This window comes from Emydura macquarii, unplaced genomic scaffold (genome assembly GCF_026122565.2).
Source record: "Emydura macquarii macquarii isolate MOO-44397 ecotype Brisbane River unplaced genomic scaffold, CSIRO-AGI_Emac_v2 contig_2680, whole genome shotgun sequence".
Classification (NCBI taxonomy): domain Eukaryota; kingdom Metazoa; phylum Chordata; order Testudines; family Chelidae; genus Emydura; species Emydura macquarii.
In genome coordinates this window covers 1,234,778-1,248,011 of record NW_027132817.1, presented here as the reverse complement: position 1 = coordinate 1,248,011, position 13,234 = coordinate 1,234,778, and the positions used below count along the sequence as shown (strand labels likewise).

At 42.0% G+C, this 13,234-nt stretch overlaps 1 protein-coding gene across 1 annotated transcript in view; it reads right to left on the bottom strand.

Annotated features, from left to right (window-relative positions):
- HCRTR2 (hypocretin receptor 2) overlaps nucleotides 1-13,234 on the bottom strand; it is a 53,117-nt gene that overhangs the window by 5,473 nt on the left and 34,410 nt on the right. The window contains exons 5-6 of the mRNA XM_067565533.1: nucleotides 5,703-5,923; nucleotides 3,819-3,940 (exon numbers count right to left, since the gene is read on the bottom strand). Coding sequence (XP_067421634.1) covers nucleotides 3,819-3,940; nucleotides 5,703-5,923 — 343 coding nt within the window. The remainder of the gene's footprint in view (nucleotides 1-3,818; nucleotides 3,941-5,702; nucleotides 5,924-13,234) is intronic.

Here is a 13,234-nt window from a genome sequence, read left to right as displayed (position 1 = left end):
CAATCCTCCAGTTTGTTTAGGTCACTCTGTATCCTATCCCTACCTTCCAGGGTATCTACCACTCCCCGCAGCTTAATGTCTTAACTTGCTGAGGGTGCAATCTACCCCATCTTCCAGATCATTAATGAAGATGTTGAACAAAACTGACCCCAGGACCGACCCCTGGGGAACTCCGCTTGTGACCGGTTGCCAGCTAGACATGGAGCCATTGATCACTACTCGTTGAGCCCTATGCTCTAGCCAGTTCTCTATCCATTTTATAGTCCATTCATCCAACCCATACTTCTTTAACTTGCTGATAAGAATACTGTGAGAGACAGTATCAAAAGCTTTGCTAAAGTCAAGGTATATCACATCCACCGCCTTCCCTACATCTTTTGGCTGTAAAGAGTTTTAGAAGGAAACCCCCTTGTTTGACTGTCTTTTAAGATGGTACTAGAGATGGTAATGATTGTCCTTTTAGGAAAAAGAGAAGAGGTTAGTAGAGATGGGCTGGAGCTGTTGTTTTTGCTGCTGCTGTTAAAGTCTGACCTTGTTTCCTAAAAGACAAAACAAGACAGACACATGCAAGAGAAAAGAACAGCAAAGATAGAAAATGCAGCTTCTGTCTCTGGTGTTGACTCTGACTTGCAACGTCACTGTTGGAAAAACACAGGCACAGCACCCAGTCTTCTTAGCCCCAGCAAGACCTGGCAAGCATTGAGCTCTTTAGGGCACTGCTTTTAGCTGTCTTTCTGATCACAGACTTGCAGCAGTGTAGCAGAAATGACAGTTTTGGCTGACTAAGCCAGACTCTTATTAGACAGAAGGAAAAAGAAGAGGGATAGGAAAGAAAAATAAAGTTGGGATGGCAAAGCACAAGCTGGGGTGGGAAGCAGGGGGAAGTTTCACAGCCCAGGTGGCAATTGGAATTTAGCTGAAGCTGGTGGGGGTGTCATCTGGGTCCCTCTCTTTGGCCTGGTCCACCTCAGGATTAGGATGAAGAAAGTCCTGGGTCCCAAGAGACAGTGGAGGTGTCAGCCATGATGGTGAAGCTCACTCCTTCCCTTTCTCTCATTTTTCTGTCAGCAAACATTCACATTCCCTCCTTTTTGTCAGCCAGCATTGCAGTAACCCAGCTTTCCCCCAAAGACTCTTCTTTTAAGAATCCCAAAAGGGAGTGATGGATGGAATAGTCCATCCTTTCATGATTTTGTCAGGCCTAAGCTCTAACACAACAACTTTGGTTCACTGATTTCCGGTCCCACCCTTCTCTAGTTTACCAGACATGATCTTAACACTTTCCTCAAATTATGTGTTTTGGACTAATTTAGTTGGTCTCCCATTTGCACCTTTTCCCACTAACATTTGTTGTTATAGGCCAGGGATGGCCAAACTGTAGCTCTTTTACAGTTCAAATGCAGCTCATGGAGCCACCGATGCCCCTCCCCCCATTCTCCACCTACCAGACTGGGGTGGGGAGCTTGGAGCTTCTGCCCTGCGGCTGCCTGGTGGGACTAGAGGGTCCTGCCCAGTGGGGAGGACGGTCTTGGGGGTGGGGGTCAGTAAGTTTGGCCACCCCTGTTATAGGTTATTGTGACATTTTATGAACTTCCATTCCCTTTTCACAGTTGAGTTCACAATTAGGGTACATTTGTAGGCCCAATTATCACAACACTAGCCAGAAATCTTGGTTAACAGGCTATTGTTTGCTCGATATTGCTGAACTGACTGGAAATAATAAGAACAGCAAATCTTTGTTTCATTAGATTTCCAGGATAGTTTTGCAGACCTTGGATATCCAGATGAGCATCCAAATGTTTATCCAAAGCTTATCTGAACCACACCTTTAAACTTCATCCATCACTAATTGTGACCAATCTTGCAACAAACCAAACTAACTGGTCAGAGGACAGAAGAAATGTTTGGTGATTTTTTTTTTACATGCTATATTTCTACTGAAAACAAATAATACAGTAGGATCAACAGTAATATAAGAGAGAATGGTAAATAAATGTCATTTAGAAATGTTTTTAGACTATTTGTGCATCATTATATTTTTACAAAGGCACAGTACGTGAACAAGCAGATGGATATCAAAAATATAAAATTGTAATTTGTAATAGTTTTCTACAGCTTCATTTATCTTTAGAAAATAGGTCTTTCAATGCAGCATCAAAATTCCCCAGCAATAAAACTATAAGAACACATATTTTTATTTATTTATAAGAACAATATAATATTTATATTTATTTATTTATAAGAACAAATTTTCTTTCATCTAGGTAGAGAATCTTTTGACATTCAGCTACTTCCCCTTTTTAGTTTCCCCTCACAAAAGGCCATGTCTTGCAGTGGGATTCCTGCCATTTGAGGCCTGGAAAGGATTAATGAAAGTACCAGAAAATTTCCCCCTTAAACTTAAGGTCTTCATCATATTTCTAGCCCTTGCTCAGGGCCAGATTCTTCTACCTTAGGCATCCTCCCCTGCCCTTCATCCAGCCCCAAGTTCTCTCCCACACACGTTCTCCTGCTGCTCCCAGCCCTACCCATTCCCACTGCTCTATAACCAAACCCGCGCTCTCCCCCCTGTACCCACCTCTACATACACTGCCCTCCTGATACCCCTAGTCTCATGGTCTTCCCCCACACATTACTCCACACCCAACTTCCAGCTCTCCCCTCTGCCTGGGGTCACAGCTCTGCTCAGCTGCTCTGCCATCCTGATGCGGGACTGGCCACGCCAAATTTGAGTGAGTGGCATTGTGATGGAGTTGCAACACCACTCAAATTTGACCTGCCTGCCTCCCATCCTGATGGAGAGGCAGCTGGGCCAAATTTCCAACTCTAAACAGGCGCCAAAGATGGGAGGGCTGAGCCTCATCATTGTGACCCAAAATCTACCCTTCAAGCTAGTGGGGTCAATTCCAACTTGAGGAGATACATTTACATTAGCTCTGATCAGGCTAGCATGCTAAAAATAGTGTAAGCGCAACAACAGGAGGGAATAGCCACTCTGTGTATGTGCCTAGAGTCTTGGAGGGTACATACTTCGGGCAGCTAGTCCCTCCCATTGCTCCCACTGTTGTGGCTATGCTCTATGCACTGACAACAATTCCAGGCCCCAGGGAAGAACAGTCAATGGCCCCCTAGGAAGGGATGGCGCGGGTCCAAGTGGACTTTCGCTGGAAGTTTTTACTTATTTATTATGTGCTGTGTAAGTTCCAGGGAGGCTGAGGAGGTGGTATCTGCTACTCAGCTTCCCAGGTCCCTTAGACTCCCCAGGGAGATTACTGATGAACCTAGGAAGCTGAGTAGCAGATACCACTGCCTCAGCCACCCGACAACCTGCATGGTGTATGATAAATAAGCTCGGCTCAGGGGAGGGGCAGAGAGCATGATCGACGGGGCCCTCGGGGCAGGGTCATGTGGAGGAAAGGAGGATACGTATCTATCCTTCTATCCACCCAGGCTCTTTTAAATCACCGGGCCCCTGGGCAATTGTCCCATTGACCCTTCCCCTGTCAGTGGGCCTGATCAGAGCTATTGCAGGTTTGTCTCCGTGAGCTGGAATTACACCTCCAGCTTGAAATTTAGACATACCCTGAGTCAAATGAGCAGTCTCTATAAAAACTAATGAACTAAAAAAAACTAATGAAGATACTTGAGAAGGCAACGTGCTACTCAACAAGTGTAGCAGACGATGGGGAAAGAGGGATCGTTCTCAGGAGCTGCCCCTAGATCTCAATTTTCAGGTCAGTCTTTAACCTTACTGTGTACCGTGCATTACACTGGAACTACATTTTAACGTGAAACACAGTGATCATCTGGAAACTCACCACTGAGAAAGTTATAAATGATGGGGTTTGCTGCACTGTTGGCATACACAAGCCAGTGCGAGAATGTAAACCAGGCATACACCGTCTCTCTGTCATCAGCATAGTTAAACATTCCAAAAACCCTGCAAAATAAAGGGGGGAAAGCCAGTCTGAAATACAGCACATAAGACTGACTATAAATATTGTACTTTTATTCTGAGGTCACTTCAAATGACTTATCCATGATATCACATACATCTCTAATTCAACACATTCAGCTTTCCCAAGAAAATCTCTTCCCCAACCACCAGCTTCCAGGAGGGTTTTGCACAGCGCAGAATCCATAAACAGTTTTGTCTTCAATGCACAGATATCCTCCAGCTAGATAACAAAAGGGCAATTTAAGTTATTTAAGGCAAGGGTGGAAAAAGGTGTCCTTAAGCCAGTATTACAACCTCCGAATTCTGTACCCAACCTCTCAGTTTTGGGCCCAGCTTCTAGGACAATGGGTCTGCTGTAGAGTTATGATGGCATTGAATGGTTGCCTATGGATGCTTTACTGGCCCAGAATAGGTGACTGGAGTTGCTCTACCAGCATCCCCTCATGTCCTTGTGCAGGAGGCTGCTGCATTTAACCACTATGGATTATATAAGAAATGTCCATGTTAACTCTCTGATTGCAAGCTCCCCTCCAATACATTGCAGCATGACAATATGAATGCACAAGAAGTGGCACCCGTCCATCTGACATTTGCCAGAGGACTTTCAGGTCTATATTTGTTTGTAGCATTGTTGTAGCTGTGTGATTCCAAGATATTAGAGAGACAAGGTGGGTGAGATAACATCTTTTACAGGACCAACTTCTGTTGGTGAGAGAGATACGCTTTCGAGCTTACAGAAAGCTGAAGAAGAGCTCTGTGTAAGCTCAAAGGCTTGTCCCTTTCACCAACAGAGGCTGGTCCGATAAAAGATATTACCTCATCCACCTTGTACATCTATATTTGGTCAGGACAATATAATCAGTCCTCTTTGCTTACATTTTATTTAATGTAATCCTGCCAAGACAGTGACACTATCTCATCGCCATCTAAGCTATAAACATCATTGGATATTAGACAGTATAATTTCTCTCCAGTTTGTCACTCAGTGCATGCATGCATGCATGCCTGCAAGAGAGAGAGAGAACTGATAGAATACAGAGTGTTTACTGAATATACTGTTTATGAGACATGACTACACATATAATTATTTGATTTGCCTATTATTTACTGATCATTGATTATTCTGATATCAATATAAGAAGTCTTCATAACAATTCTCCTTTGACTTTTATTAAATTCATTCTGGGAGTGTCTTCCAAGCTTTGAAGAATTGGAAAACTTTATATTTTTGCTTTTGGTAAACAATAAAAGCTTGCTTGCGTCCCTGATTTTGGTAAATCTGTATCATTATATACAGATCAGTTAATATGTGAAACACCAGAACAAAATCCTTTCGGCCTAATTCTGCTACAAACGCTCACACTTAGTCATATCATGCACACCAGGGTAGTTCCACCCAACCCAGTGTTTTCCATCAGATACTACACTTCTGGAGTACATTCACACCAAAATTCAACAAATTTATTCACCAAAAATATGTTTGAATGTGGAGGTCAACGAGATTTCTTGTATGAGTGAGCAATCCCCCCATGATTTTACAATCTGGCCCTAAATTTTTGCCCTAATAATTGTTTAGCTTACAATTTGCTTACAGCTGTACCCTGAACTGCAGTTTCTTTTTTGTAAAATATGTGGATATCTATTTCAAAACTACTGGGAAGAATAAAGCAAGCCATGTCACAGGGAAATGCTTTTAGACAGAAATCTTCCCCCAAACTGTTTACTGCATGTGGACAACCTTTACCTTTTTAAGACATTGAGGACACTGATTGGTAGATAGCAAAGTGCAAAAACCAAGAGAACCACCATTAGCATACGTGCTGTTTTCCTCCTTGCACGAATCTGTTTTATTTCAGCTGCTACCCCTCTAATCTTCGACTTGGTTGTTTGTCCCAGCCCCCGGTGCTGTGCTAAAGATGGCAGAGGCTTCCATTTTCTTTGAACTACTGATGAAGTTCCTGGGATCTGAAAGAGTAAATAGTAAGTAGAATCTTCATTAATGCTGTTTCTTTAAGGGAAATTTATCATCATTAAAAAAGAAACATTGTAGGGAGTTAATACAAGATAGACAGGCTGACATAAAGCTCCATGCTAAAACAGCTTGCCAAACACTTTAATCAAACTCTGCTGTTCATTTAAGAGTACCCTTTATTCTGAGTCACGGCTGGGGATTATCTGTAGAAACACATAAGTACAGAAATATGCACATAACTGAGTGCATACAGAGTTTTAAATGCTCATAGATTTTTCAAATATATGTCCTAAATGTCCATAAGGCAGCTGTGCTCTCCCTATTTTTTTTTTTGGGGGGGGGTGAGCTTATTTTTTATGCGTTGTGGTTGTTGCCAAGGGTTTTCCTTATAGAGATTTGCAAACAGTGTGGGTGCTGGGGGGCGGGGGACAAGGGCAATCATAACAAGATCTGTGAAAAGTTAGGCTATCCCACAACATGTCTAAATGGTGCTGGTCCATTTTGCTCTCTGGTGACTGGTAAGTGCAGAGAGCCAGCTTGCAGAAAATCAGCTACCCTGGTCAGGGCCTCTGTCATAGTACATTGGGTCAACTCCCCACTGCTGCCTGCCACCCTCAAGGGCCCAACTCACAATTTCCCCAGTTCTGCTTCAGCCCAGGCAGCACACACATCTCCTGGCTTTCATTTCCTGAAGCAGGGCACCAGCAACTCTTTAGCATTTGTCTCTTGGGGGGGGGGGAGGGGGAATGCTCATCCCTGTCTGGAAGCAGAATTGCCCCATAAACATTAAAAATTCATGAGGTGGATCCCAAATAATCATAACACTGGACTGATCACGAGATTAAAAAAAAAAATCATTTTTTTTTGGCCTTCTCTTTTCTGAGACTTAGGGCAAAGCTGTCCACTCCCAATTTCCGTGGGATCCTTCTGGGCTGAAAACTCAACCTGAAACTGTTGGCCCAATACTGTTTTCATGAAAGAACAGAGCCACAAACCCTCCCCCTCCCTCCCCCAGTCTTTCTACCAAGAGGCACTTCAGCCTGATACACTGTACCTTTAATCAAAAGCTAAAACCTCAGCTAACTCTTATTGTTCTACCCTTTTAAATGTTCACTTCAGCCTTTTTAAAATATCCATTTACTGCATAACATTCAAGTCTGTCTTTACTTTCTATAATTCTATTTGTTTTAAGATTGTTTGTAAAACCACTCCACTGACCATTTTATCTGTTCATTTTACCCACTTTCAATATATTTGTAAAAACCCTATTTTAAGTATAAAAAGCCACACTGTGAAATGTAATATACCTACCTGATTGTGAAAGACACTGGCAAAAATGAAATAATGTTTGCTTTAAAAATAATATGTGAATTCTTCAGCTAGGAGTTGGCACTGAGTGATTGAAGTGTGAATGGCTGAGCAATTGAGGTGGATTTAGACAGGGAGAGTGACTGAACAATTGGTCTGAGACAAAATAGATGAAGAAAACACCAGCCTCACCCAAAACATTTGAGGGAAGAAGAAAGGAGTGAAGATAATCAACTGGCCAAAGAGGCGTCCACCCTGCTAACCTTGGAGCCAGCCCACTTCAAAGGACAAAATCTGATCAGGGTTGCAACAATGTGGGTGATTAAGGATCACACCAAATGCAGATGCAGCATGACAGAGCAAAAGCCCATAGATTTACATGGGGTCTTTTCCCTATAAAATGGGACAGAAAGATGAAGGCTGGAGGTTCAAGTCTACTTCACCACATCAGCCAGGAGTACCAATGCGCATCGGCAGAACCTCGCTCCTCACCCTCGTGCTACAGTCACCTGGCCAGTGACTATCAGGAGCACCAAGAGGCTGGTAACTATAACATCTGTGAGACCCCTATGTGTCTGTCTGTCTCCCTGTCTGTGTACGCCTGTCAGTGTGTGTGAGTGTGAATGAAAGTATCAATTGAAACATATGTCTCTGTAATTGTAGTATTGATACAATGTTAATACTGTTTTCCTAGTGTTTACATTATTAATACTATTTCACTAAGTACAATGTTGATACTTTTTTTTTATTGATACTATTTACCAAATTTTGTATTCACAATAAAGGTGGCTTGTTGCCTTCCCTGAAAAAGATCCTGTGACATTTGTTATTTGAATAAGAAAACACATACACAAAGCATGGCTGCCTCCACCTCCCACTCTCCCAGCTGTTCAGAAGGAAACTTAACTTACTTACTTCTTATCCTGGGGGTGGGGGTGCTGCTGACATCAGATCTTCTTCTCCATCTTTTTCCTCAGCACCTCATCCAGAATGCCTGCCTTTCTCCCTCTCTGCTTCCCCACAGGGAAGCAGATGTTGGAAAGGACACTATTTCCCACTCTTTCCTTCATAGCCTCCCACCCCTGAGATTTTCCCTCTCCGATCCCCCCACAACTAAAAACTGTGACTCCTCTGTTAGCATAAGGCAGGCTTTGTTTTTGTTTTCAGTATGGGAATTGTGGGAAAGCAAGCACACAAGGGGACTGAGGCCAAGGTAAAAAGCACACATTTACATTTCTCTCTGAAAGCAGGGACATTAGTGTTCATTGTTTTCTCCCCATCTCCCTCACTGCCTCTCCCAGGAGGCTTTGTGCTGGCCTTCTGAGCTACAGGTGAGCTTAACTCAAAATGAATCTCATAAGCACAAATGTAACAAAAATGTCAAACTGTGCAGGACTGATTGTTTCTATCTTCAGTATTTTTCCAGTGTTTGTAGCTCCATTTTGAACCTGTTTAAAGCATTGATCACTTGAAAAGTTTCAACTTACTCTGCCAAGTTCTATAAGGGGATTTCTGGGTTTATTTTCCTCCAACTAGTTAATTTGTCCATGTACTAGAAGAAAGTCTTTTTTTTTTTTTTTCCCCACTCTCACACAATTCAAACATGTAAAAGGATTTTGCTTCAAATCCCCAGAAATACTTCGGGATTCAGACCAAGTATGAAAGGCTGCAGATGGGAAGATCGACTTCTTCAGAGAACTGCGAGGGTTTATAAAATAAGTGCAAAAATAGGCCCTGGTTCCGCAAACTGCTATGCATATGCATGGATTTACGTGTGAGCTGTGCCACTGACTTCAACAGGATGACTAAAGTTATGCATGTGTTTAAGTGCTTGCAAGATCCAGTCCTTAGTTATGCACATTTTAAAAATTAGGGTTTTTCAACACAGGAAAAGTGCCCAGCATAGTTATGCCACAATAGTTATTTCAGAATAGCTCCCTGTTAAAGTGCTACAGAACTCTCGTCATTTTTGCTATATGAACATACTTATTCTGGATTAAGAGTGCCTTTTTTCCTGTTCAGTTTAATCCATTTCTAATAACTTCATGTGGGGAGTTTATTCAGGAATAGCTAACACACTTCAAATTGGCACCCTACCTTTCTCTGGAATAATTAAGGACTAGTCTACACTTAAAATTTACACTTAACATTTGTATTGGTACAGCTGTGCCATTGTAAGAGAGCGTGTGTAGCTGCATTATGTTGATGAGAGAGAGCTCTTCCGCCGACATAATAAAACCACCTAAATGAGTGGCGGTAGCTATGTCAGCAGGAGAACGTCTTCCACCAACATAGCGCTGTCCATACAAGTGCTTTTGCCAGAAAAACTTATGTAGCTCATGGAGTGTGTTTTTTACATCCCCAAGCAACAGAAGTTTTGCCAGCATAAGTGATAGTGTAGACACAGCCTAAAATAAGCTCTTAATTTAAGACTTATTTATTTTTTAAATTTGATTCAAGACAGCTGTAACTTTCCAGTGAAGAGCCATAATGACAAACAGGAAATCGGTGAAGCTGGGTGATATGGAACAGAGGACACATGATAACATTTATTATATTACAGAGGTTTTTATAAACACAAGAAGTAAAATCTGAACTCTGACATCACTCCACTGAGGATTCACAGCCTTTTGGCCAAGATCCACAGTCTTGTCAATTTAATATCTGAATCAGTATGTCCTATTCCAGGGGTCTTATCCTACTCTAATAGCAGAATTGACTCTGATTTACTGTGTTGGGCTTTTCCATATCACTGATGAGAAACTACACAGATAGGTGCTATACAAAAACCTGAATTTAGGCTTTGGGGAATATTTTGATGTTCTGTTCTAATTCCAGAACTGAAGCTTTTCCTTCTATTTCAATCTTATCTTGTTCTGAGTTGCCATACTAGTAGCAAGAACTGATCAGAAAAAAGAAAAAAACAAGTATGTTGGCAATTTCCTCCACTCTTGATTTTGCTAAAATTTTATTTCAACAAAATTTTTCTGGCAAACTTTATTAATATCTACATCCAATTTGGAAACAAAGAAATGGAATCTTGCCTCAAGACTTTGAATGGCTTAATTTTTAATGAAACTTTAGACATGACTGATGATTCTGTGGTTGAAGAAGACTTATCTGCTTTTCAAATGCCTCTAAATAGCAAGAGGGGATCATAGATACAAATTGTTACCTAGCAGCTCTGTGTTCTTGGGGAACAAGGGCACAAAACCCCAACTCTCTCTCTCTTTGGCTCACCCGAATTACAACCCCCAACCAGCCCCTGCTTGAACCAGAAACCAAAGGCTGCTTGAACCAGAAACCAAAGGTATTTCAATATGAAAAGGCAGTGGAAAACCCTCCCATCAAGGGTGATACAACTCCCTATGCCTCATCTACATCAAAGATGTAAAAAGGGGGCATACAGAAGTCTCATCTACATCGAAGATGGAACACGCACTGAACTCTGGGATTGGTAAAGATGGAAAATGCACTGAACTCTGGGATTGCTGAAGCAGGGAAGCACTGCATGTTGGGAAATCTCTGCTCTTGATGTAAACGAACTAACACCTGTGCACATCCAGCTCCGCAGTTATCAGTCCATTCTAGTTATTGATATGAAAAACACTGTATCCTGGTTGCATTGTGAGCTCTCTCAAGGAAAGATGCCCTTCCAGGAAGGATCAGCTCCTTTTGTCCAGACATTGTTTATCCATAAACAAACCTGGGGTCTACAAAACCCCCTATCAGAAGTCAAACCTCTGTTCTGATGCTTGGATCCAAAATTCTGCATCAGTTCCACTGTAACTTCCCTCTCTTCCTGGCTGATCCTGCTGGGGACTCGGCCAGACTCAAAGCGCTCCAAGACCCTAAGCTGACCAGCCTGTTCCTGGAAACCTCTGAGCTGCATGGGGTGGTGAGACTGCCCCCCCCCTTTTCATCCCCCAACACACTTTTTGTCTCTCTCCCTCTCTCTCTCTTAGTCCAGGTATAACTTTCTACTTTTGTAATCAAACCTGGGATAGCTTTCTCCAATCCCCCAACTGTAATTATGTAGTATTGTAAGCATTTGATTGTTTTTCTCTCCTTGTATGCTATTACTATTAGTATCATAAGTTTTATATACCTAACAATAAAATAACTGTTATAATCAAGCTGGTTGCCACTTTCTCTCTCTCTTTCTCTTCAAACTGCATTTACTCCTTTGTGTTCTTGGTCCCTATCTTGCTCTAAGCCAAAGATCTCTGGAGTGCCCAAAAATCTTTTGGGGTTTGCTCATCAAGGGGGTTATTGCTAGAACAATTATGGTGTAAAGGGGGCATATGAAGGGGAAAGTGCTGCTCTGCCTAGCCTATGGAGTCCAGGGGCAAATAAGGGTGTGGCTGAAGGTGCTGTTTGACCTAGCCTGATTGAGTCCAGGGGCAAATAAGGGGAGTAGCCAAAAAGTGCTGTTTGGACCCAGCTTGCTCAAGAAGTGTGCTCTATTCTGGTGCGTTGCAAAGGGGCATATAAGGGTGGCCACTGAAAGTGTGGTGTCACCCAGCCTGCCTAGTTCAGGGACACATAAGGGGTCAGCTGAGAGTGCTGATAACCCAGTCCGCTCAGATGCACTTGGTTAATCTGGAATATGTGTGTGTATCTGTGGGGGGTTTATCTGAATCTGGTGCTGGAGGAACCCAGCCCTGAAAACCTTAGGTCCTGCAGGATAGTTCCATTGGGAGGGGGCTTTTGTAGCCATATGAACACACAAGTAACAGAAGCAGTACATTAGTAGAATCACACCTCTAGAATCACACATCCCTTCCAAGAAGGAAACCCTAATCTCAACCCTAGAATCACACCCCTTCCAGGAAGGTAACCCTAATAAATGAGCATATTCCAAGGTGAAGGGCAAATCTGGTAACGATATTGTGGTACAATGTTGATCTCCTTGTATATCCTATGAAGCTGCCTGGTGTAGGAGTTACTACTGAGAACTTATCTAAAGAAACCTGTTCCTGTTCCATCACCACTTTGGAGGCATTATAAAAATTGCAAGAATTTGCCTCCTTAAGCTAATAAGCAAATAATTCATAAGCTGTTAAAGACAAAAAAATTAAAATTAAATACATATCCACAGCTGGGTTACTAAAATACCACTGCCTGAGGAGCATAAAGCTTGGCTTACATGTGTATTACTTATGCATATTTTAATCACTTACACACCAGCACAACGCACAATTTTTCCAGTTATTATTATAAAGTGAATAATAGGACACCTTTAGCTGAGATGATTTGTAGAATGCAAAAAAGCTCGCTAAAATCCTCAGATGCTTTACATTAACTTTTAGAACTGTCAGAACTGGTGCTAGATGTTGTAAAACTGCTATTTTCACCCCCATTTGTTATCAAGCTGGTTTTATAACTGTGGGAAATCCAAGCATAATAATAATTCTTTTAAAAATTGGAAGGATTTTGAAGACATAAACACAATGGATCTGATTCTCATTTACACTACGGCAGTGTAAAGGGGCCTAGGCATAAATGAGAATCAAGCCCAATAAATCTAAGCATACATATGTGTCAACATGGTTAGCACAAAGCCGTTCAGTCCTACAGAGACTGTTCAGCTCATGTTTTATCTCCTGTCTCTGATTCATAAAGAAACAAAATCCCTGTGAACTTGCGAGCTCCCTGCCCATTAATAAGCAAAGAAGGTTGTTCTTGAAAGCCATGCCTCTGTTGTTGTTGCCCTTAGTCTTTCATGAAGCTACTAATTCTGAGATGATAAAGCCATGTTTGCAAAGACCGGAAAGAAAGACATGGTCAATAACTTTGAGAGCAGACAGAGGATAACACACAATAGGGATGTCTTGTGCTTTATGTAGGCTAACTTTTAACCACCTGAAAGATTCACCTTATAAACAGCCCTTATTTTAAAACTGAACTGCTTCAAGAAGTTTTCTCTGAAGGCCTGACAATGCCTGGGTTGTAGGTACTTTGAATTTCATTGTGTACGTCTAGCAAGATCACTG